This window comes from Cottoperca gobio, chromosome 16, assembly GCF_900634415.1.
Source record: "Cottoperca gobio chromosome 16, fCotGob3.1, whole genome shotgun sequence".
NCBI lineage: Eukaryota > Metazoa > Chordata > Actinopteri > Perciformes > Bovichtidae > Cottoperca > Cottoperca gobio.
The window spans coordinates 14,792,455-14,819,376 of NC_041370.1; the positions used below are offsets into that span (position 1 = coordinate 14,792,455).

A 26,922-nucleotide genomic window follows, 5' to 3' on the forward strand; every position below is an offset into this window, starting at 1 on the left:
CTGGTAAATGATACCACATAGGGCCTACTGCAAAATGCAACTCAAACCAGAAAGTACAAGTGTATGCTTGTATTGTATCATTCATGTCTATATGACTGATTTGCATTAGAATTCGGTTCTGATAAGCCTATACGAGCAACATATTAAGACAGGAAGATTATTTTGACACTAGATCTGGTAGATTTTCATATAAACTAGGTGTTTGTTTTTTAAACTAAGAATGACATATTTAGATTTGATTGCTGCCTAATAAAGCAGATATAAATACATTGCTTATTGTTTGGGAGGGAAAGAGAGATTGATGCTGACGTAGAGTGAAAGTTAGATTGATGTAACGATTTTGAAGTTTGTATCAACATCTGATCTGGTCAATGTGGCAGTTCAGTCTCAGTCCAGTAGGTGGCGGTGGCGCGCTTTGTGGTCTGTTGCCAACTGCCGGTACATTGTTTATATTACAGAAGAAGAAGAAACGGTGGGAAATTTGACAGTGCGCGAAAGATTGTTGTCCACAATTGACTGATATCTCACTCCCAGCATACAATAATCGTGACACTACTAATGCTTACGCGACATGGACCGGTACGTGTTGGTTATATCTTTGTGCCAAACTGACGCCGAGCTGACGGAGGAGTATACGTGTAAGTTTATGTTACTACTACGCTGCTAAACCAAGTTTAGTTAGCCAGTGGTTTAAAAAGTGTGCTGATACACTGTGTACGTATTCCGTCCACAACCACACATCACTAACATTATACTTGTGAGGTTTGACCTGTTGAGAAGTTAATATCGAGATTACGTTGTTAACGGTGTTTGTTTCAAGAGAGTTGAGTCACATAAATGTAGTCTCATAGCGTAAAACGTTGATAACTGACATGAATTTGAAGGATTGAAGGATGTTAGTAGCATACAGTGCTTTTTTCTTAGATTTTAGTTTTCTAAATGAATGATTAGCTTACAGAAGGTGCTATTTACATGTTTTAACCTGCAATAAACTAGTAGTCTGGTTGTGATAAGGCCTGATTTCTGCATTGTCATTGTTCACAGGTCTGGAGCCAGTTAAGCAGATCCATGACAAACTTGTGGACATCTCAACTCAGGAATCAGTTGGAGGAGACTCTGTGTTTCCAGGTACAGTAAATTAGGCACTATCATGGGCATCTTTCATCCTGTTTGACTTCAACAACTTTCCTCACCTGTGTCTTCCCTCTGTATGTTTTCCCAGCTTGTTCTCTCAGTGGCAGCCCATCAGTTCAGAGGTGGCACTTTGCTGTTCAGGCTTGCCAAGGAGTTACACAGGTGAGACATCTGGAAAATGCAAGACAGTTTTGCTATTAACATTGTATATGTTGCAAGAAACATGTGCCTACAGCCCTTTCAATGTATTAAGCAGAAAATGTCGTTCAAATAATAAATGTATTAGTTTTCAATACTTGACACAATTAAGTCGGCACTACGTATGCTCATTGTGTGGTCCAAACCATGTGGAGAGCTCCTGTCATGAAGTGTCATACATATAAACCAACCATATAAATCCTCTCACTACTAGATTTATTTTACTCTGAATCTTATCCTCCTAGGTTATAGTATATATTTGGAAATTATTTCCAGCTGGTGTTTAAGTGTTTAATCCACTTGTATGATCAGCTGAACTCGTGTGAAAGATGCTGATAGAATTAATCTTTATTAGTTTAGTATTTAATCCACTCTAGCTAAGAAGGGGATATGACATTTAAGGAGAGAATGTATTCGGATTTTTACCATTTAAACTTTTGTTACACGGATAAAGGGAAATGGGCTCGAATTCTGTATTTATAATTAAATCTTTATCACCTGTTTTGTAGTTTTGCAGCTCAGACTGGGACGAGCTGGGGACAGGCCATCATAAAAGTGACAGTGAAGAGGAGAAGTTTACTGCTGTGGAGTCATGTCTCAGTTCTCTGAGTAATCAGGACGCACCGGACCAAAAGGCGGACCAGCCGGCACTGACGGAGTGAGTGATGGATGATCATTTATCTTCTTTAGGATATTTTCTTGTTTTATTCTTCTGTGTTGCAGGTATTTTCCTGATATATCTATTTGAGCTCATAATAAGTTATTTTCTGAACATATTAAACTGTATCTTTGATAATACTAAATGTGCCCTTCTACTAAGTGAATTTTTTTTTATATATGTATATTTTATTTTTATTTTTTATCCAGTCTAATCAGAAGATTGGTTTTAAGATAATTTGCTAATGTACAGGTAAAAAAAATGAAACAAATGGATACAAAGACATTATTATGAAAATCTTATTCATGTGTATTAAAGTCAAAGTGTTACTTTTTCTCCAGTGGAGATTAGTCAATTAGTTTTGCTCTGAATGTCTTTATTGAGCAGGCTGTTAGAGGAGGCTGCAGAAGGACTGCATCTACTGTCAGACAAGCTACCACCTCCAGGTACTGCCGAACACTCACTTTCTTTATATACACTACCTTCCTTAGCAGCTGTGAGTCGTGTCATATTATAAATATGTGATGGTGCTAACTGTGTGCTCAGTAGTGCTGTCAATTTTTCAGAATGATCTAGTGTGAATGTACGAGAACTCGATATTTATTCAAAGGAAAACCTTTCCATCTATACGTGTTGGATCCAAAATGCTTCCACACTCTACTTCTCAGATCATTTTGGTTATTATAATAATCTATACAGCACAGCTCCTCGGTTTCTTCCATTTTGCTTGGACGAGGAGCCAACAAACATCTAGTTTACTGATAGGCCAACAGAGCAAGATGTTAGTTTACTGCACAAAGCACTGTGAGAGTTTTGTCTTCCCAAAAGTTCCCAGTAACAAGGAATTAAAACCTCTTTACTGAAGCCAAATTCCTCAGCTGTGTGATTTAAAGCAATTAGGTTTTAACAATCTGCCTGCTGCAGCCCTGTAACCAAGGTGCCCTACTCTACCTCATGAATATGCACTCACAGGGAAGATTGCATACATTTGCTCTGACTGCTTCTTTGCATGTCTGTTACTTAAAGAGCATTTCTCAGCACACCATCTCCGCAGGAGTTCAGGAAATGTCCCCCTCCATTGTTTAGCTGTCCAGAGGAGCTGGAGTCACTACTGGCTTCAAAAGATTTTGATATTGTAGAATTGCAAACAGGCAATTAAACCTACTTGTTATAAAGATGGTGTCAAAACCAGGGACTATGTATGAGGCTCCTTAGCCTACACAAAGCTACTGCTTTGTGCTAGGAAACATAACACCAGGAGAAAAGTATGCACATTTTGTCAACTAGAGCAGAAATGAATTTAATGGTTTAAAGTTAACTTAATATCAACTGTCATTGAGCCACTGTCCATGTGCTGTTCTGTATGTCGTATAAGCAAAACCTTTGTGAGGATATCTTTATATTTGTATAACCACCAACTCCTGATATATTCCTTTATTATGAAAAAATGTCAGTGGAACAACCAGCTGCTTATCAGCTCCTCGTGAAATCCATAGAGACAAAAAAAGAAGCGAGAACATTAATTAATTCATTCCTCTTTGGTTTGTCCCATTCCCCCCCCCTCCCTCAGGTAAAGCCTTGTTGGATGTGCTGGTGTTGGGCTCTGCAGAGCAGTCTCCTCCTGTTAAGGACTTGCTGCCTCTGCTTGGAGCCCTCAAACACATGTCCTGCTGGCATGCTGCTAAGATCACTGTAGTCACACAGCACACCACTGGGTGAGGCGACGAAAAATACTCATGCATTACATTTCTTTAGTTGTATAAAGCGACGGATCAATACACGCTAAAACAAATCTAATTCGCTAACACAATAACCTTCCGAAAGTCATTGTTTCAACAGGATTCATGTTCCTTCACTGGGCTTGGGTATCAACTATAAGTTCATCCACTAGGGGGGGTTAGAAGAGTAACTATGAGCAGATGTCAATTTACAGTAATGCTCGAATAATCTGAGGAACGTTTCTACAAAATCACTCGTGCTAAATTATGGCAAGATGGCTTCATTAAATCATTAGCAATATATTGCTGTTGTACTTGCTGAAATAGGAGATGTCTTTCACTAAATTAGAAGAATCAATAGAAGTTCCCATAATTCCCATGTGCTGGTCACTGAGTGATCTTTTTTTTTTTCTTGCCCAGGTGGCAGAAAGCGGCGTCTTACCTGAGTGCCGCCCTAGGTGGAGATTGCTGACCTACACAGCTGTTTGGACCATAGAGAACTGTGGAGGGGTGGCCTGCTCATCAGAGAGAAGAAGGTGAGGACCTCAGTGTGAGCGTGTGGAGGAAATGGGGGATTAAATTATTTTTGCATAATGATTTCACATTTGTCTTCTTCACCTAATGTAGAGAGATGTGTGAGTCTTTGCATAAACTACTTCTAACCCTATTGTATGTTCACTTTGGACGTACTGTAGGTGTGATTTGATCAATGAGAAATTGTTTTGTCTCATCAACTTTGTTTCTCTGTCTGCGTGTATACTGGACAAGTAGTGTCGAGGGCATGAGAAAGAGAGTTGTCCTTTTGAACTTACCTGCTTCCTTGCCCAGGGCTTTTTATTATAAGCAGTATTCTCTGCATTGAGCACACGGCTAGCTGGGCTCAGTGAGAGACGGCAGAGAATACGGCGTTTCCTTAAGAACCTTCTGTACCGGGGCTAATCATGGAGACCTGATTCATACCTCAGTGTGTGTGTGTTCCTTTATCTTTTCCATATGAAATTACTCATGCAGGGCACACAAAGCCATAGGCTACATTTTCAGACATTTTCTTTTGAATTGTGTGAATTCTTTACTCCGCGTGAGATAAGTCTCTTTGCTGCCGACTGAATCTAGAGGTATTACTGGAGGTCACCGAGGGGTCATGGGAAATAGCTCTGCTTTGCTGGCATTGCCCTGGCAAAGCTGACCCGGCTGGTCCTGGCCCGGCTTCACTCCGACTCAACCTCGCTTCCCAGAGGAGTCGGCTACAATTGATAATTTAAGACTTAGGCAAGGACAAGTGTTGGAGAAAGTCTGCGGGAAGTGCTGTCCTTACTTTTCAATGAAAGCGATGGCGAACGGTACTCAACCTCATTCTCTTTGCTAAAATGATAAAGAAAGTTCCTGTGGTGTAATTTATGCCTTCTACATTTATATATAGCTCACCATATGGCCAAAAGCATGCAAACACCAGTGTTCTGTATTTTTGTTATGAGTTACTACAGCATACAAAGAGATTTTAGACCAGGAGTTCTTTACCTTTTAGGGTGTGTGGAACGGCAAGCTGGCAAAGAGTGGTCTTGTGGATCTGTGGGTTGTGTGGGGGTGAGGGTCAGACTTCGCCACTCAATGACAAATGTGTTAACTAATCTGTTGATGCGTGAATATCTGAGGCGGGGTGTGTCTTTTTTTCTTTCTTCCTGTCTCTCTCTTTTTTTGTGGCCGACAGGGTGGAGAAAGAGAAGTATGAGGTCTGGAGGGGCAGTAAGAGTTTAATCGCTGATAGACCGAGCGTAGATACTCAGTTCTAATACTCCGCAAAAAGAATGAGAGGGCCCCAAATTGAATGCATATTTACACACATCGTCATTGTTAATTATCTGGCAGGAGGGAGACGGCAGGGGTTTGGGGGTGAGTGGATGACCGGTTCTTTACATAACATCTTTGAGAATCACTGTTTTGACTTTGTGCCAACAGTGTGGGCCCTTTCCTGTTTCAACATGTACAAAGCCAGGTCCACCAAGAAATGGCCTTCCTTGTTTGCTTTGGAAGAGCTTCACTGGCCTGTACCGAGCCCTAATTTGAACCTAATTAATCCAACATCTTTGGGATGAACTTGAATGCCTCAGTAATGCTCTTGTGGCTGAAAGGGAACAAATTCCTGCAGCCAGCAATGTAGCGTACTTTACTTCCTGCTTTCCTGAAAGTAGTTTCACACACAGCCCTTGTGTGTCAAAATAAATAGGCTGAGGTGAGTTAATAGCATTTTTTTGTTGCAACTCTGGAGATTACTTCACGCCCACTTGGACTTTCTTCTCATTAAGCGGAAACTCTTGCTGGTGCAGTAGTTTTCTGTCTCTGGACAGAATTGGACAATCTTGTGCTATTCCACGTTTCTCTGGAGAGATTCAGCAATCTGTTTCACTGTGGAGTTGCCATTAATGTGCCTCCTATTGTTGGTGCTTTTTCACTGGTCATGTTATGGTCTTTTTTAAACATTGATCAGCTTTTATCTAAAAGTATACAACTGAGGTAGCCTATGTTGTAACTGCTCGAAAGTTTCATCGTTATGTTAAATGGGTCAAATGACTCGAGGGCGTATTGTCCCAGCCAACTCTAGTATTTCTTAAATATCGACCAAAATAACTTAACAGCCTTGTTTTTTGCTTGATGACAAGACGTTGTCTGAGAAGTTGGAAGTAGAAGAATCAAATTAATATTTTCTTTTTTTTGTTTGGCGCAGAGCTTTTGATATTTTGTTGTAAAAGTTCAAGAGACTCAGAAAACAGATGTATTTCTGAAGCCACATATGGCCAGAGTTTTCAGTTTGATCTAAAGTTGAACATTTCTGTCTCATGCACAGTTGATATTTATTTCCATTACAACAATATTCTCTGAAGTTTCTTGATGAAGTCATTTGTTGTCTGTGTTTTGTATTCTACCCTGAAATAAGTTTGAAGCCACATTTTAAAAATATCTTTTTGGTCATTAGGGAGCAGCTGAACAAGCTCTAAACACGACACTTAAATTAAAGTTCAGGCCAGTTGAATTTTTCTCCTAGTCATCTGGCAACACCATTGTATGCTTGACAATGGTGAGTTTTCTCTCTTCATCTTCGCTCTGTCTACCGAGCTTCGAGTATACTGAGGCCGGCATGTATGAAAGTGACCTTTTCTAAGTTGCAGCCTTCAGAAGTAAGTGGGCTCCGGCAGTCAGTCAGTGAAAGCTTTGCTGTTTGAGAGCAGTGGAACAAAAGAGAAGTCCCAAAGGAATAAAAGCTGAGAGCAACCACCACCACTTTACAGCCGCGTAATACATAGCATAACAACTAGCGTGCGTGCGTGTCTTTAACTAAACCGTGACCATTTTTGTGAGCTCATTTGAGAACTAACACTTGATAGCTGCATGACAAACTGTAACATTGTTTATCAAAGAATAAAATAACTTGCCGCCGTGTGACCTTATCTGTCCTCTGTTTGTGTGTCTCAGTATGTGTCGGAGCTCCGTTTCGATGGCTTTTCTCTGCGTTCTCCAGTGCATCACATATCAAAGACCAGTCTGTTGCCCTACAACACTACAGACCATAAACTGCAGTCTGAGGTGAGTCCTTCACTACTAATCTAACCCTTTTACCCTGGGCTCATGAAACCTCAGACAACCTCAGCCTTACTGAAATGAGGATGTTGCCATCTTCTAATGCTTAAGTATGTGATGGATGGCCTGATGATCAGCCCTTTAGTTTCAGGGGGTTTTGTTTTGCCTCAACCAATCAGTAGCGAGTGACATGTCCGCCCCACCAACATCATCCACAGTCGACAAGGAAGATGCTATCGCTGTTGCTAAGAGTGGGTTTTGTTTTGTGTCGTGCATTCGTGCACACATGCAATTAACATCCTGCCACACGCCATTCAGATGATCAACACGCAAATAAACGCAAGAATGTGCCAACAAAAGCAGGGAAGAATGAGACTGCTAGTAAGTATGGAATGTAACATGGATGTAAACAATGCACAATTTGATTTTTGTTAGCGCTCAAGATTGCACACAATGTTGGTAAGAAAACATTTTTAAAACATAATATTTTTTACAAGAAAACTCCACAAGGTAACCTTTTATCATTTTTCCCAATGGTTAAAGAATTATTATTTCACAACGACCCTCAGAGCTGTGTCCATCTTATCCACATGTCTTCATGGGTGTAGCTAAACATCCACCAGTATGTAGGAAGAAGATGTCCCCACTCTGACAGGTTGAATGTTTCTCCAACTCCGTGTGCACAACAGCAGACCTATTTGAATCACTGCACAAATCGGAGATGTGGGCAGCGATTCAAAGGTCTGGAACTGAGCCTTGTCATAGCTGCATCTCATTTAACTATTCCAAACACCTCAGGGAGCAAAATGTATGGGTTTTATTGCCAGACAATTGGATTGCGGTTTCAAAAGTCCAATTGCTCGCCTCATTATTTCTTGTTTCTTCCTCTATGACGAAGCTTTGTTCTCCAATGTGCCAGCACTTGCTCCACAGTAGCAAGCGGAGTCTTCAGCCAGAGTGCTGTCGGCCTGCCCATGATGCACTTGAAATGTTGTCAGTGAGGAAATGTTGTTTAGAGAAATGTAATGCCTTTGAGGTTGTTAATCTGTGCAGCTTTAAAGACGACCATGATGATATTATGTCCATATTCCTACAAACTTGAGGCACGGTTTTGATTGACAGGATGTTAAGAAGATAATGACTGAATTTACATTTAGGTAAGAACTGTTCCTTTAACCCCAGTTCAAGCCACATCTTAGCTCCAAGCTAAAGAGTTGAATGAGCGTCACACAGTCCCATCTTCTAATGATTTATGGTGGCTAGAAGGAGATGAGTTCAAAAGGGTCACTTCCTGGTTGCCCTTTAATCCTATATAGGAACCTGTGACTGAAGGACCATCAGTCAGATATTCAAATGTATTTTATCTGCCAAATGATTGTCGACCTTTAATGACCTTGTAGCCAGGAAAGTATTCCAATATAGATTTATCATCTCATCACGGAGAGCCAATGCCCAGGGGTTTAACTGTCATCTGCAGTCACATGTTGCTTCCTAGGGCTCATCTTTTGTCCATCCATCTGTCTTCAGAGTTTATATATAGAGATGCACTGATCGATCGGCCACCGGTCGAAACTGGCCGGTTGTCAGCTGATCAGTCAGATTTACACACTTGCCACATGATGGTAATTTATACACTCATACCAAAAAGAATCCCTCTCAATCATCACTTATGACTCGCTAGAAGTGTGCGGTGGTGTCTGTATCTGCAGTGACCTGCCCTCTGCCTGCAGTTTATTATTTTGCTGTGTTATATAACAGTTGGTATAGTATAGTTCTGTAATGCGTTTTATTATGTATACAAAAGCTGTGGTATTTATTAGCTTTAATAGCATTATCATTAAAGAAACTTGGATGAAAGGAAGTGTGTTGTACACGTTTTAAGAATTACTGAAAATAATCATTAGACAAGAGGTGTGTGTGTGTGTGTGTGTGTGTGTGTGTGTGTGTGTGTGTGTGTGTGTGTGTGTGTGTGTGTGTGTGTGTGTGTGTGCGCCTGCCTGCCTGCCTGCCTGCCTCAGATCTGTTTACAGAGAGGCAGATGGTGGGGATTGTCATGGCAGACATAAAAAAAAGAAATACCTCTGAGAACAACAAAACTATCACATCTCCACTCTGCCGGGATAACTGACTGTAAAATCTAAACTATGTTTGGACAAAAACTATTAGACCTCCTCACTGTCAGGAGTGCCTGTCGTGATAATTACTAACACACAGACGCTCAGCTTCAGTGTGGGCAGGGAGGCCACGCTGAGCTGTGTCAGCAACAAACCTAAAGTGATTTATGAAATCTAACCTCCACGAGAACATGCTTATATCACACACTTCACAAAATCGTTTTTATCGTAAGCTGTGAAATCAATATTTATATCATTATATAGAAAAATCAATAAGGCACTGTTTATAGAAAAGAATATTGAGATGAAAATCTGTGTTTATAGCCGATGTAGTAGATTAAATACTTTTCTAATGAAGGTACTTCATCACATTGATGCATAGATTTCAGCTCTGCCCAAAATTGCCTCATGCAAGCGGAGATGTTTAAATAATTTTCATAAAAGATGGAAGAATCTAACGGTCCTATAGCGTATTCAAATGGTGACATTTGGTCTCTCTCGTGTTTCCTTTTTTTAGAAACAACTCAACCCTGTTTGTCAGGGAAAGGGCATTCACTTTCACTTTGCACATTCTTTTAAGATTAGAAAAGTCTCCCGGCCACAGAATCTGGCAAGTCATGCATCAGTTGCTCACTACTGGAAATATTTTGTCAGCAACTTTGAAGCAACTTCTTGTCGATGGCTCAATGTATTGAGGGTTCACGCTGACAGTATGTTCTACTATTACCTCTGCCTTTTACAAATAAACATGCAATACGTGATTTTGTGACTTGTTACAAATGCTAATGTTGTTAATGATGTCAGTGGAGGCTTCTGTGCTTTCAATGCAGCCGTTCCACAATGTAACACAACAGTGGACTGCTCATGAGCAGCGCTGACTGTTAGACACTGCTCAGCTGTTCACAGGGAACAAGATTACAGCAACCTATATACATAAGTATAATATGTAATGCTCCTGCTAAGAAAAAAACCCACCAGCAACCAGATTGTAGTCGATTTACAGTGATTACATGCATAATCAAGTCATGTTGAAATTAAAAACGCACAGGCATGTGCAATTTTAAATGATTACAAAAGGACAATTTCAAATAATGAGGACAGTTAAATATGGAAATGTACTGCATTATTCAGTCTCTTCAGTCGGTTGAAAGGTGAGTTATACATTTGACCAACTAGCGAGACTTTACCCAGGGTTCATTAAAATCTTCATCTACTCTTAGTCTATAAGAGTCTAACAGAAATAGGTCATCACTTCAATCTACGTTCCAGATCAATAAATTATGAGACAGAGATTTCAGGCTTTCCTCGCTACTCTTTTAATTTTCTTTATATGCAAATGACCTTCTTTACTATGCGACACATTTTTTATATATAATTGAATGAGCTCATTAGAGAAGTAGGACACCAGTTGAAGTAAAACGTGTATCTGATGGCTCCTGACAACAGAAGATATTCTGTGTGTTTAGGTTGTTGGTGTTTAACATGTTTAGTAACGCTGAAGCGATTAGTCAGTTAATCAGTTCGTTGGTCAACATTTGGACAAATTAATAACTCACCTTTTAGCTGTCGAGACTTGCGATCTCACATTTTATCAACCAACCAATCAGTCAGATTAATTGATATTTAAAAACTGTTAGTTTGCAGCTCCAGTGTTGTCGGTAATTATTGACTTATGAGTTACATGTTATTCTATGGACTGTCGGATGGTCTCCAGCTTCTAAAGATTTGCCTCACAAACCACTGTGATTCATTCTTTCTTTATAAATGCTATTCTGTATGATAACCATGTTGTTTTTCATCCTCCTCTCTGTGTTTCTTTAGTTTCTTTCCTCATTTCATTCTGTTCTTTCTGTCTGCTCTGTGTTTGCAGGTCTTCCATTACTACGCTCCAGGTTTTAGATTTGGTTCAGCTGGTTCATCTGTCAGACCTGCCCAGCTTTCTGATGTCCACAACCCAGTTTGAACTGTATCCTCATTTCTGAGGTGAACCGTTTGTCCAAACATGTGGTATTATCTAGATGCAAACTATTTGAGTGACACAATAATAAAACAACTTTTATTCTTTATCCATACATAAAGATTTTAATACCCTCTAAGGATATTTCAAAAGGTGGTTTGTAACACCTTCTCCACAATATTGCATTGTTCCTTCACCACCAACAAACAGAAGCATGTCTGGGAAGTCCATGAAAGCTAAACTTCTGTTGGACCAGCTGAGGTCACTGCGTGGAAAGGTATCGGCTCTTTGTCTTCTTTTACATGCAAATATTGGAAAGCAGCCATAGAACTTTATCACCTCTAATGAAGTAAATAACTTTAACTGCTCGTTTACTTAAGTCTATTCTAATGTGAGTACATGTACATGGGACATATGGTAGAAGATGCATCTTCTATATTATTCATGGGACTGTGTGAGTGTGTATGTTTATATTCATCAACTATGTTTTTATTCCCAGGTTGGAGCATTGTTCAGCTTGTCCTCTATAATCACCCCCATTGCTCAGCCCTCAGCCAGCCAACTCAGCTCCCAGCGCTGGAGAGAGTCTATAGCCAGGAGACCAAAGTCCTTACCCGGTAAGACTGTTTTAAAAAATAATTCTTTTCATTGCCTCGTTAAATGGATGACCGTGGATGACACTGATATAGATATTCAAGCCCGTTGGGAAGCAGACTCAAGACTTGTAAGACTAAATCCAAAATCCAAAACAAAACTCGCAAGACAAGATATAAGTGATAAAACCATACCCTTGAGGAAATTGGATTGCTGTCAGAAAATGCTAAACAATACAAATAGGATTTGGACAGCATGGACGAGATGTACAATACGCTTGATCAACATCACCGTTTTAGAGTAAGATATAAAGTAGAAATATGTGGCAGCGAACCATAGGACAAGGTTTTTTTTTAATCCTACTGAGTGCAGAAGATATTAAAACAATAAATAATTGTTATTTTACTAAAACAAGTTTTGTAGAGAAGTGAAATTCCTCCTTCGTGACTTTGTGGTGTGATCTCTCTTCTGTCTGTACTCTGCAGTGCCTGACGTAGAGGTGAAAGGGGAGAGTGCTCACTACCTCCTGTTGGTCCAGGGATCAGATGACGTTGGGTTTGGAGGCTGCAGGGTCACGATGTTGCACTCAGACGGTCAAATCAATGGAGCGGCTGCCATGGCAACCGTCTCCGGTTTGCTGAGAGAGAAGTCATTGTCATCATCAGGTATATTATTTTGCTGTCATGTTCGTAGCGGATGTGTATGTGCGTGCCACTGTGAATATGTCATATGATCACTTCAATTTGCTAAAACCTTGAATCGCTGTCTGTTTGAGAGAGTGAGAAAGAGATGGACAAACCCCCCCCCCCCCCCCCCCCCAGGGGCTTTCAAAGTCTGACACTGCAGGGGATGAAATCAATCATGCGATGCATGGATGTGCAGACAACTATCACTGGATAACTTTGATACTGAAAACAACTTTAAAAAACAAGTAATTTATGGCCGTTTAGTTGCGATGGACATAATTGGAGATAATGATCTCATCGGAAAGCGTTAGTCACACTGAATCTAAAAATATGTGTATCACATCTGTGTTCAGATTGTCTTACGTTACGACTCAAAGATGCTAAGGGTTTTGGACTAGCATAATTGCCTCCCTGAGCAGTGTGTCACACCCACTGCTGCTCATGAGCTCACTGCTGAGCAGTAATTTGTTTTTCTGCCACATTTTAAAGAAAAGTATTTTAAGTGCCCTGTTTGTCTTTAAAGCAGCTCCTCAGCTTGGTTGGAGTAGAAGCCCTCCTGGCTTCATTGACAGAGGGATGTCATAGTTCATCATGCTAGCCCGTGTTATCTTCACTGCTTCTCTTCCCTCCTCTCTCACAGCGTATTGAGAGAGAGAGAGAGATGAGGAGAGAGAGAGAGAGAGAGAGAGAGAGAGAAGAGAGAGAGAGAGAGAGAGCCGAGTAGAAGAGCGAGAGAGAGAGGAGCGAGAAATAGAGAGCGCTAGCGATCTCTCTGAGCAGCGCCGCCGCTCTACGGCTAGCGCCGACGCCCCTCTCGAAGAGAGCGCTCATCGAGAGAGAGAGAGAGAACACTGTTGTTTTGTTCTCTAAACTAAAAGCTTGTTTCCTGATGAAAGTCCGTCATTGTTCTTGATCTTTATGTGATATTCAGAAGACCTACTGTGGTTTTCTCCTGAGACTTCCTGCAGTTGTTAACATTTTATGCAACCTTCAGGAGACATTTTTGAAAAACGTTTAAATTCAGAGCACGACTATAAAAGGTTCCTTAACTTCTGCAATGACAGCAGAGTTTTGAATAAAAATGAAAGTCTTAAAATGCACCCTAACAAAAAGCATGAAATACTCAATGTAACATTGTGTCCTGTACTAGCATAATGTTTTTAATCTCTTTTGGTTACACATTTAATTAACCAACCGTAAGTTTACTGCAAAGCATCGAAGAAGCGATCTTATGTTTATCTTTTTGTTGGCGCTTACTAATTCAGAGGTCACCAATCTTTTTACCTTATGACGTCTGAGAATGGGGTGTCTATTTTTTTTTTTTACGAGACTTGATTAGTTTTCTGTTAAACATTTCAAGTGGACTGAACCTTTTGTGTGTAATTAGTAGAGTGTTGCCACTGAATCCCCCTCGAGAAATGTTCTACGAGTTCTTCTTGAATGAATGAATTTGGCAGATGATCGAATGATCCTCTCTTCTTTTCTCTCTCTGACCAGGAGGAGCTGAAGGCAGCCTTCTCTGCCCGTTTCCCTGTCTCCAAGGAGAAGGCCTGCTGAAGAGAGAGCGGAAAGTGACCCAGCTCCAGAAGCTGGTACTCAAAGAATATCTCAGTAAGTACTACATTTGAAGGTTCCTGAAATGCAAAACAAATGACAGAATATACTTTAGTTCTGGGAACAAAAAGTAGGTGGTGTACAAGTTGAACATTATGTAGACAGTAAATGACTGCACGCTGTTGTAGTTAAACAGATTTCATTACCATGTTTGTTGTATTTTAAATTGCTCGCATGCTAATGTATGATAATAGCCAAGACAAGCCCTCAGAACAGCACCTTGAGCTCCCTAAGATATGTCAATCAAACTTTTATGCCCCCAAGCAGTATGGGGAAGCGACCTCTCACAGAACATTAGAGGTGAAAACGGATTTGGGAGAGTTTTTACCTCTCTAATAACTGCTGTGTCTTCTCATCAGGAACAGTGTTTGACCATTTAAAACACAAAGGTATATTTGAACTTCATGTTGACTTAACAAGAACGTGGTTGACCCTGCACATTGTTGAGAGAACATTTTCACAGTATGATGGGGATTACATGTGAAGCGTGTTGGCCACATGTCGCTAACCCTCTGCTGACCTGTTGGCTGCTCGCTCACACCTCTTTCATTCCTTTTCACCAGCTCTTCATCTTCATGTTCATCCAAACTGACACAACCACTCATTGTATCTAATAATACATCTGAGTCTTCGTGGTTTGGGGATCAACACTTGTGTATAATTTGCAATGTCAGGGATGGGAGAACACTCCATATCATGTAATATCATATCTTCTAAAACGGGTCATAAAAAAACTACAAAACTCTTATATGAATCTAGTTTGATAAAGTTTATAAGGGCTGAAAGAATAAATCGATTAACTGTTTAGTCAATCTACAAAAAAAACTCAAATGCAACTGTTTAAAGATTTAATCAATAATTTCTGTTATTTTTTATGGGAAAACATCAAACATTTAATAATAATACATTTTATTTATAAGCGCACTTTTCATTTGCGTAAACAAAACTCAAAGTGCTATTTTGCTGGTGTTTCTGTTTTATGTCATAATCAATTAAATATCTTTGGTTTTGTATTATTGTATTTGGAAATTGCAATGAGCATTTTTTCACTATCGCATCTCTTCTATGTAAAACGTAACACATTATTTGAATCGTAAAATGTAATAATTAAAAAAGACTTAGTCAACAGTAACTACAACAGTTTGCTGTTGCCCTGTAGTACTCACTGTACATTGTACATTGCTTTATTCAGTCATCAGTTGGGGGAAACGACAGCAGTCTTTTAGTGTTGATTTCAAATTTCTATTCAATTGAGATCAAATGTCAGTCTTCAAGAGCGTGTTCTTGTTGCTTGAGTGTCTCAACTCTCGAGGCCTTTAAGAGCTTTCTGAACTGTTGTCAGTTTGAACTCTCAGCTCTCAGCAGCCTCAGCACAGGCTGGTGCAGAGAAAGACTCTGTGAAAATATCATTATTTTACAGACACACATAATGTCCCCTTGGCAGGCGAAGATAGTGAAACACCAGTGGAGTGGAGCCAGATTAAAGCAAGTGAAATTCCTCAGACTTTATGAAAAGCAATAGGGCTGTTCTTTGAAAAGGCCGTGAGCAGAATGAAGAATCCTGACGGACCAGAGGCCTTAATGTAATTCATTGCAATATATTCTGACTTGGCATTAAATTTGAAAAAGGCATGCAAGAGGCAAAAGTTAGACGTACTGTACTGAAGTACTGGAAGTTTTTCTGATTATGTGACACATGTTTGTGTGAACTGTCATGGGTGCGCTGTCGCTGCATATGTGTGGTGAGTATGTTGATGCATGAGCGTGCTAAGGACTTATTCATTTGTGATTTTTCTCTGTTTCAGTTCACATAGTTATCTAACTCTAAACCATTTCTAACAAGCCTGCATAAGATTTTAATGTGAAAATGCACCTGCTTTGAGTCCTGAGTCACAGTGAGGCGACGCCAGAGAGGAACCTTTTCTCTCTGTTTCTCCACATAGATCTTTGGAGTTTGTTGTAGTCACAAAGGTATATGTTTACCAGTCAAAGACAACAAAGCCAAATGTTGCCAAAATGAAAAGCAGCACTTTTTTTATTTCAGCGACTTCTTTCAATGGTGTGTATTTCGTCTGTTCTATGTTGTGTGGAGAACAACCTTTTTTCTTCCATGAGTGTATTATGGTGCAGACAATAAAGAATCTTGAAATCTTGAAATTTCTGTTTGTGTGTCCAGGACAGAAAGAAGCAGCATCAGCCTCAACCTCAATACCCGTCAATGACTTGAAGGTCGTTCTGAGTCTGGCCAGGGAGCAGTATCTGAAGATGATTGACTCCACTCTGCCCTCTGCTGCCTCCTGTCTGACAGAGGAACGGGAGAGCGCAGACTCTGAGCACTCCGGTTGGTTGACTGCTTCCTCTATTTCTTTAAGTCAAGTGGGAAATATCGTCAGAATTTAGGAGGCTGACATGAAAGGTTTTTTCTGCTCGTCTGCTTGTCATTGCGGTCCGATCGATATGACCTGAATGCGGCAAATACCAATATGAAGAATATGAAGAATAGACAGAGAGAAGAGACAGAAAGAAGTAGTCACCTCCATTGTTCTATGACAGAACCTCAGATTAAAGGGACCCCTGACTATATGATACTGGGGACCTGCTTGATAGTTACACATATACTGTAAATACACCTCAAATGATGGGATTTCCAAATGTTAATTGGCCTTGTATTATTCAGCCAATATAAAGATATACACAGAATGACCAGTACTATAAATATCTCACAGTCAAGGCAACTAATTAATACTGTTAATTTACCAAAAACACATATTCTGTCTCGCCCATGAACTGTTACACAGCAGTGCATCAGTATTCACTTCACGCACATTCATAGGATGACAGTTTTAAAACACAATTCCAGCTAATAATAAGCAAATAAACGGCATTCAATAATACAAGTCCCAGCCTGCAGCTAGACCTTAATGTGCACAGTGAGGTTTTACAAATAGCCGTGGGGCTCATAGACCTGAACGTCAAGAAGTTTATTTCATAAATTTTATTATTGGAGTTTCAGCAGAGCATTGTCTGTCATGATGTTTATTGTGTGATTCCCTCAATCTAGTTCAATCTTCCCTCAGCAAGTGTAATTGCATTGGAATAGACAAACGCCTTTACCAGCAAGCTACTAGCACTTTCTCAAATTCTCTATAACAGTCCACATGATGGTCTTTGTGTATGTCCTCCTTATTTCATGTTCTGTATTTAGCGCTCCAGGACTTTAAGTGATGATAGATGTACAATAAACATGTACATCTTCCATTATCCCCCCCCCCCCCCCCCCTCTGCTCTGGAGATGGGAATGTTGTTGACAGCAATGAACAAAAGCTTCTGCAAACCATTAGAATGTGTTTTGCACATGTGTATCTGCGTCGCCTAAAGGTGTGAATGACTTTGTGTGGAGAGCTTTTATAACACACTGCCATCTCGTCGGTAAACCTGCTGTATACAATTTCATCACATTTCTGTCCTCCTTGAGATAACCTACAACCTTCCTGTCAAAACACAAGTAAAGTGCAGAGTGATGATATTTTTGATGCTGAGATTTCATCTGTCTGCCAAAAGTTTGTTAACCTGGCTCGAGTGAAAGTTGGGATAACTCTTGCAATCCATCATCAATTACATGGTGTCCATGTTGCCTATGTCCCTGGTAGTTTCTCCACTGGTCTAAAATATAATGCTGCCTTAATAATGTCTTACAGATGTTCTCAGAATCGCAAAACTATGTCCTTTAAGGTGCTGTAAATGCCCATTATCAGTATTTTAAAAATGATTAAAAGCCCTCACGCACTTTGTGGTAAAGTGCCTCAAAGTCTATGAGGACTTTGTCCGTAATGATGCAGACTTTGCATTAGGGAATTACCCACAATTCATAGCTCTGTTAAGTTTAAACACCTGGAAAAAAAAATAGGTAAACAAGGAGGACAGCACATTTAATTTACACAGAAGTTTATTAGAGGATTAAAGGATATTAGATGGAATAATAAAAAAAATGCATGCAATCAGAGGAATGCAAGCAAATTACACAGTTAGTTTATTCATTAACTATTTATTTTATTTTATTATATATATTACTTGACAATTACCTCTCGTCCACTGTGTAAGGTGTGAGCCTGGAAGACATTCAAACCAGGCAGTGTAATTAAAAGCCCACAATTATAAAATGTTTTAGCGTAGACACAATAATGTGATACGTCGCCACAAAGTGCTGTCCCATTCGTATTTATACCATGTCAAGCTCTTGCACTCGAGCGTTAACCAGGTGTTGTCATTTAAGTCCCTGAAGATTCAGGGTTTAAGGCTTTCGAGGGGACATTACTACTCATATTTTCAATAATTGGCTCGCAGACAAATATAAACGTTTCATGCGAGACCCATATTGAGAGATGCTGGTTCTGGCTTGAAGGGATCTTACCAAATGAAACTGTGGGAACGAGGTCTCTGACAAGCTAAGCCTCGATGTTTCTTCATTGTAGGTTTTCAGACCATTTCCCAGCTGCAATCTGCCTGGCCTGAGAGGAGCGTCCTCCACAACATAGAGAACCTGCAAAGAAGACGACAAAAGAGGAGGTAAGTGAGATTTAAATAGACAGACAGATGTCAACTCTGTGTTCCTCATATATTGTATTTGATCTACAGTGCATGTTGTGCGTCTTAGATTCGGTCTGTTAGGTCCAGGCTCCAGTGACAGTCTGCTGGGTCCCAAAGACAGTCAAAAAAGCTCCTCTGCATTACTGGACGCAAGAGAACTTCTAAAACATTTCACATCTGATGGCCTGCCGATTGGGGAGCTACAGCCCCTGGCTATCAATAGAGGGTAGGTCCCGTCATTTTTTCTGGCTCCATGAATTGCACTGCCTGAAGCCTATGTGTACTGTTCATATACTGTAACTAGGCCTTCACACAGGAGACATAAAGAGACAAACGTGTAGACGGAGGAAGACAGGAATGCAAGCAAGTGTGCCACAGGCTGAGAAGGCCGGGCACAAAGACTGTTATGAAAGAAGACAAATGACTCTAGTGTGGTTAACTGTATCTGTGTTGTTTTAGTTTGGTTCTGAGTGACAGTTAATGACGCCATAATGAGGATTTGATTACGACCATTAGCCTGCTACAGTGAGATTTCTACCTTTTTGATTGAGTTGGGTTGAAAGAAAATCATTATTCTGGTGCAGAGCAATCATCACTTAGTGCTAATAATTCTGTCAGGCCAAACTGTTTATTTAGTGACATTTGTATTTGTGGTTTAATGAAGAGAAAACAAACACTACATTTTCTTTGACAAACTGTTTATTTGTTTCTCCTTTCTGTCTCTCTCTCTCTTTCTTTCTTTCTTGTTCCATCCCCCACCCCGACTCTCTCTGTCTTCCACGTTCTCTGTTCTTCAGTAATAATGTGTTTCAGTTGTCACCAGACCTTTCTCCCAGAAGAGTCAGCCAGATGCCCTTTAACAAAGCCTCTGTGTCACATTACCATGGCATAGAGTAAGTTTATGTACACTATACAGCAACTATTCAGCTACAGTAGCTGATGGAAAATATATTGTGATCGGCAGAAACAATAAAAGTAACTAACCTCCATTACTTTTTATTTATTATTACAATTTGTTCCTCTAGGTTCTGCCTGGACAACCAGCGGTCCTTGGACCGGGACCAGGGTTTTGTAAAACTCCAGTCCCGTCTGATTCGGTACGAGACCCAAACCACCTGCTCCAAGGAGCCCTGTGCGCTCCCCTTCGCCCTCAGCCCCGCCCCCTCCCCTGCTGTGATGTCGGAACCAGGAAGTGTGCCTGACGGAGAGACTCTTCAGAACGCTGATGTAGCGCGACTCAAGCGCAGGTCGTGTGACACGGACATTGTCGGAGGTTACCCTCGAAAGAGGTATGACGATGGTGTATGTTGCTCCCAGTTAGCAGCAAGAAAACGTATAAATGGATAAAAACATTGTTACGTGGACTGTTGTTGCATAAGTGTTAGTAATGTTTACCGTGTTTGTGTGTTTGTTTGATAAAGGCTGGTGAAGTCGGAGAGCAGTGACTCCCTCTGTTCTCAGAGCAGTGGCAGCAGTGGGACACACCCTGCCATCAGGTCTCTACGGCAACAGCCAAGCAGATCCAAGTCCACATCCTCAGGTAAAACAAACTCTATGGGATCCTGGTTTACATTAGGTGTTCGGACTACAGTTATGACTTTTATTTTTACACAAAACAATGATCAGTAATGATCCATTGATCTGGATCAATGTGTTGATTCAACGATCAACGATCCAATATCATAGACGCAAAGGTTCTCGGTAGTGCCTTATTGTTATTGTTGTATGACATTATTTCCCAGGTTTGGTGACTCTTCCCGCCGCTGACAAACTTAAACCTCAGCTGCTGAAGACACATCATGAAGAAGAGGAGGACAAACCTTCCAAAGAGTCCCGCTCCCAGAAACACAACCGGGTGAGTGATTGTCTTTGTGTCTTATTTTGAAAGGGATGACGTGTTTTATAAAAACCCCAAAACTTATTTTATTAGGTATTTTACATTTATTATTTTGCAGTGATTATAATGCATAATACTGCATTTACTCGTATGATAAAATGTGTTTTCTTTTTGTAGCTCTGGCTGTTAGGGTCTTTCAGTTATTATTGGAAATGTGCCGGTTTCATGCTACGATTATTGTGGACCAAAGAAAACATGGTAACATAGTTAAATATAGTAGGATTACCTACATACCATGATTGCCTTGGGTTTCATCGCTAACAGAGAAAAGTGAACAATATATTGCACATTTGTTGCACTCAACATCAAATACACTGATGTTGTTTTATGTTTACAGTGTAAACAATGTTGGTAAGAATGTAAAGGTAACATTGTTGAGGCTTCATGCTTCCTCTTTGTCATGTAAATGTTAAATTCATCAACAAGGTAATGTTAGCATTGCCTCAGTATCTGGAGCCGAACAGATAATGAGCCTGGTTTGCTGTGGTCCCTCTGCCTCTGTTTGGTAAACAGGCAAACACTTGTGAGAAACAAAATAAAGCTGCTAATGAATGCTAATGATAGTGAAAACAACGGTAGAAATTGCTGGCTGGATTACCATCAGCATGTTTCCTCACGGTATATATTTAAACGGATGAATCAGAATCAGAATCAGAATTTGGTTTATTGCCAAGCAGGTTTTCACATACAAGGAATTTTCTTTGGTGTGTAATGGTGCAAACATAAACACAAACACAGTAGGAGAAATTAAAAATAAGAGCAAATACAGAATAATATAAAATATAGAAAAAAGAATGTAATGAAAAATATGTACAGTATATCTTAATTAAATTAGGATTAAAGTGTTGTAGTAGCAGAAATGTGCAAAATACTCAGAGGAATGGTCAAAGTTTCCCACATACGGAGGATGAGGTAGAGTTTGTAGGGAACAGATGTGTGATCACAGATGACAGGTGGGGGGGGAGAGAGACAGTGTCAGTGGGGGTCTGCAGAGGGGAAGAAACTGTTCATATGGCGTGAGGTTTTGGTCCTGATGGACCGCAGCCTCCAGCCGGATGGTAGTGACTCAAAGTCGTCCAGGGTGGGAGGGGTCTGCTGCAATCTTACCTGCACGCTTCCGGGTTTGCTTTGCTTTTTTAATGAGGGAGGTGATGTTCAGCTCTCACTTCAGGTCCTGGGCGATGATGGTGCCCAGGAAGCGTAAGGACTCCACTGTGTCCACAGGGGAGTCACGCAGGGTGATTGGGGCAGGTGTGGCTGGGCTCTTCCTGAAGTCCACTATCATCTCCACTGTCTTTAGAGCGTTGAGCTCCAAGTGGTTCACACTGCACCAGGTCACCAGTCGGTCAATCTCCCTCCTGTAGGCCGACTCATCCCCGTCAGAGATGAGTCCGATGAGGGTGGTGTCGTCCGCAAACTTCAGGAGCTTGACAGATTGGTGACTGGAGGTGCAGCTGTTTGTGTACAGGGAGAAGAGCAGAGGAGAAAGAACACAGCCTTGCGGGGGATCCGGTGCTGATGGTCCTGAAGTCAGATGACATGTTTCCCCAGCTTCACGTGCTGTCTCCTGTCAGACAGGAAGTCAGGCGAGCTCAGCTGGGAGAGCTTGTGTTGTAGCAGAGCTGGGATGATGGTGTTGAAGGCAGAGCTGAAGTCCACAAACAGGATCCTGGCGTAGGTTCCTGCGGAGTCCAGGTGCTGGAGAATGAAGTGGAGGGCCATGTTGACAGTATCGTCTACAGACCTGTTGGCTCTGTAGGACGAAAACTCAAACTCAGTCTTTCTACTACAGATGAGAGTTGTGCAACAGTAAAGATAAACGTTTTATGTTTTGCATGTAATCACTGTGAATGTGTGGGCTGCTTTATAATGTCACCGCAGAAGCACTTTAACGACTATACTATTATCATATCACCTGCTGCCTGCCTGCAGGGGCGCGCACACACTTTTCTCTCCCATCTTTTGCATATTGGTGCAGTACAGTCTGCAATGACAGAAACACATACGTGGAAACATACTTGAGTACACACACACGCACACACACACACCCTTTCTTTCGTCCCACGTACAGCTCACAATCTGCATCCCGACCTTGACTTGTTCTGATTACCGATTACTATGCAAACAGGCTTATCATCTAAACCGAAGTATAGAAAAAAACCAGTTGGCCCTATTCAGAAATAATGATAGCAGTTTATTCAGGACAGAGATTAAAAGCTGCCTTTCTCCTCATGACAGTGAATGGCACAAATGATTCCTCACAATAATTTACGGTGCTTCCTCAGAACAGTTGCCGTGACGAGATTAAAGGCAGATCTATTTATTTTATTAATGTGTTTATATTATATTTGTATGTTTGTACCTGCAGCCTTACGATGGGAATGTAAAGGCGTGCAATTCTGTGCAAGGACGGCCCCCGAAGACTAGTCATTTCGACATCCCTTCCCTTTCTTAAAAAAGCAGACTAAATTTAGTTTCTCTGAACCGGGTTAGCGTCAGGTGGTGAGGGAATAAACACAACTAGATTTAAATAGAGATTTAATGTTTTCACGATTGTGCTAATATAAAACTGTGTGCGTTTGTCTTTTGTGTCCTCAGATGCTGCAGGAGGTAGTGGCTAAAACACTCAAACACCATGGGATCACTGCCGAGCATGAGTGCTTTGAGGCCTGCAGAAAACGGCTGTTTGATATCTCGAAATTCTATCTCAAGGTTAGTCTTTTTACAACCCACACACAGTCGGCGCTCTCCTCTCGCTTTGACTCGTGTCTTTATTAGTATGCTTCTATGCATCCAGGGCTTGTACAGCAATTTTGACCATATGTCATGTTTTGTTATAGATCCTCACAACAAACTAGAGCGATAATAGGAACAGTTTAAAAACGGCTATTCTTTCAAAATATTTCCTCTATTCATCTATTTTCCTTTTGTGCCTCCTTGTAAATTACAACCAGGTGTTTTTGTTTGAGAGACACTTGCCAGCAGTGGCAGCACTTAAGTGAAAGCAGCAATACAACGATGTAAAAGCACTTTATATACGATATAATTTGATTATTATTACTGATACGTTTGATGTTATAGCTGGCAGAGGAAGTAATTGTATCTTTTTATACTGCTGTGTATTGTAGGAGCTATATATATATTTTTTTAAATTGATTGTTTGATTTATTCTAGGTTATTATGTTTTGTTCAGGTAGTGTTTTTTTGCATTGGGCAGCACAGCAGGCTATAAATAGGGATAGATACCACACTTAAGAAAAACACAAACGATTATAGACAAATACCCCCAAAGGTAGTTTAATCTATTGCGACTCATTGCATGTTTGGCATGAAAAATCTGCCAAAAAAAAAAAGATGTCACATAAAAATACAATATTTGCCTCTGAAATGTAAATTCTCAGGTATAATATGGAGATGCTTTACACATTAATTGGGTACATGTATTTCTCTACTCTGTACTCTCCCCAGTAAAAATGTGTCCATCTGTGATCTAAAACATTTGATGTGTACGATGTAAAGCCCCCGTGAGTTTACCTTACTGTGTCAGCATGAGTGATCTCCTCTTCTGTTGTTGGATGCCAGGATCTGAAGACATCTCGGGGTCTGCATGACGAGATGAAGAAGGCAGCCAGCAGCAACGTCAAACAGGTAACGCCACCAAACGCCATAGTTCTCCACTTGTTGTAGTTCTTCTGAACCTGAACCTCCTTAGTTATTTTCTCTTCTTGTAGGTCACTGACTGGGTGTTGGAAAAGACCTCAAAGAAGTGAAGACGGTTTTGATAAAAAAGTGCGGGAAAGCTTTTTTTTTTTATATGGAAAAGAGGGTTCCATCTTTTAATCTACATTTCTCAGTTTTTGCTTTTTAAGCCTTCCTGATAAATTTTAAATTGTTACAATAATCCTGTTTTAATTACCTTAATCCTTTATTTAATTGTATTGTGTATTTCACTAAGAAGATAATTTTTAAATATATATGTGTTTTTGAGTTAATGTTTGCGCATATCTATTCTGATATACTCCCATTGTATTACACTCTGCACTCTGAGCTTAGACGTCGTCTTTTATTTGTAGATGTTTCCAAACATGATTTTAAGTCCTTTCCCAAATGTTGTTTCTAAATACTATAATAGTTTTATGGCTCTATGAATTAACATATTTTATCTGTTTACTGTTTGTAACACAATAAAATATGTTTTTGTTATTTTGTGCACACTGTAACTTCCTGATTACAACCTGAGCTTGTTTAGAAAAAAAGATATGAGCGTATGTGTGAAGAGGGTCTCTGAGAAAGATGTGTTACATTATCAGTGCAGACAGCGAGCAGCCACGTCTGGATGGTAGCTTTTATTCAGACACTGAAAACAAAGCAGGAGCACCGCAGCACATTATGCAGCAGCGATTATCATCGACAGTCAGACTCTGTACCGGTACAGACTGATGAGGAGGAACACTGCGAAGAATCTGGATCTCCATGATTAGATACAACACTCGCAGCCAGTCGTTCCATTACTGGCACCATTTCCTCCAAGAGGAACTGGCTACAGGTTTCTGGCAACAAAGGAAAATGTCTCCCATGCCAAGACGGCATATAATGATCTGCTTGAAGTTGACGATAAGTTTCAACTTCACAGCAGTGGATAGTTTTATTCTGACTTGGCATAGTATTACCTGCATGAATAAAATGACTATACAAAGACATTTTAATGATTATGCACTAGAAGCACATTTCTACCTCTCCAAATACGGTGAGGATAGCTGGTGGACTGTATGAACAATAACTTACTCATGTTTTGAATTGTTATTTGGGTGCAGTTTGGTGCTAATTATAAGGAAAATAGGAATTTCCTCCATATTTGTTGAATTGTATGCTTGCCTGTAGACACATTTTACATTGTTGTGTGTTTGGCTGACCCGCTGTTCGCTGACTAAAAGACTGGTTATTCAGCAATTCATTTGAAATATGTAACTCCGTGCAACGGTCTGTTTTTCCTTAAATTTTGTATAAAATCACCTAGTTCTTTCTGACAAACATCTTGTAAATTATTTGGAAATAACTTCTGAGTTTGAGGAGATTCTAACAGTACTCTGAAAACCAGTATATTTAGCTTTGGGGTCCGCACTACCATTACCCTAGCGTGACCACTGTAAACATAAAAATATAGACAAGTGACACTTTGCCAAAGACCTACTGCTACTTTCTGGTCAGCTGATTGTTGAGAATCAATGTTTGACTCCAAATATTGTGTGTGTGTGTGTGTGTGTGTGTGTGTGTGTGTGTGTGTGTGTGTGTGTGTGTGTGTGTGTGTGTGTGTGTGTGTGTGTGTGTGTGTTTTTCCTAGCAGGGAGACTCACTTTGAGGTTATTAAAGGGCATGTAAACTGCATTACCTGACATTTATTTTTTGTTGGAATGGACTGAGTGTGGTATCCATCCGTGTGTGGGAGCACCAATGAATGTCAGGATGAGTGCAGATAATAAAAGTTATATTATCTGCATGTGCTGGTTGTATCGCAGTGGACCAACAGAAGAGATAATACCGTTTACAATGTACCTCGTGCATCTGCGTCACACAGAAAATGACCAGAAAAGGAAAATAACTGTGACTGCAGAGTAGAAGACAACATAGTGCCACGTATCACTAGTCTTTGGGATAAGGGGAAACTAGCATGGAGACTAACATGTTTTAATTTTCTATTCCTGTATTACTAAAACTTTGTCCCACCTTCGCAAGACAATGTCAGATCTCCTAATTTCAAAGGAAGACAAACATATCTGGAGCACCAGTATTTCTGGGAACAATAAATCCATAACGTAAATATTAAAGCATCTAATTCATCATGTTGTTGCAGTAGACATGGTTTTTTGGTTTTAATTCCAGGACCCTAAATGATTTACAGATATGTTCTGTGGGGCCATTAAATAAATAGATGAGTTGGCCATCTGTTGTCCTGGGTGCTTATTGCAACATGTAAAATAAATGTTATTAATGGCCGTGGGAGGTTCTTGTTCCAGGGACTGAGTTTGTCTTTTGACTGATGGATGAGAAAATTAAAGTAAAGAAGAAAGATGGGGGAAATATTCTGAAGCAGATTTATGCAACTAAAGATCGAGGGGAAAAACAGTCTCCGATCTTATTTCTAAACAGTTTCATTACACACTCAAAGTGTGAAGTATTTCAGTGTTGTAAGTT

General features: G+C 40.3%; 1 protein-coding gene across 1 annotated transcript; it reads left to right on the top strand.

The window, feature by feature from the left end:
• The first annotated feature begins 493 nt into the window (after window positions 1–493).
• Window positions 494–25,929, top strand: mtbp (MDM2 binding protein). The gene is given in 25 exon segments (XM_029451566.1): window positions 494–638; window positions 1,045–1,128; window positions 1,223–1,296; window positions 1,842–1,990; window positions 2,378–2,436; window positions 3,561–3,705; window positions 4,129–4,165; window positions 4,167–4,244; window positions 7,177–7,287; window positions 11,266–11,286; window positions 11,288–11,361; window positions 11,563–11,629; window positions 11,852–11,969; window positions 12,432–12,611; window positions 14,130–14,243; window positions 16,423–16,587; window positions 18,719–18,812; window positions 18,901–19,059; window positions 19,631–19,726; window positions 19,859–20,122; window positions 20,255–20,373; window positions 20,576–20,688; window positions 23,329–23,442; window positions 24,313–24,378; window positions 24,462–25,929. Coding segments are annotated over 25 exon segments (2,607 nt in total). The 5' UTR covers window positions 494–571; the 3' UTR covers window positions 24,501–25,929.
• The last annotated feature ends 993 nt before the right edge of the window (window positions 25,930–26,922 follow it).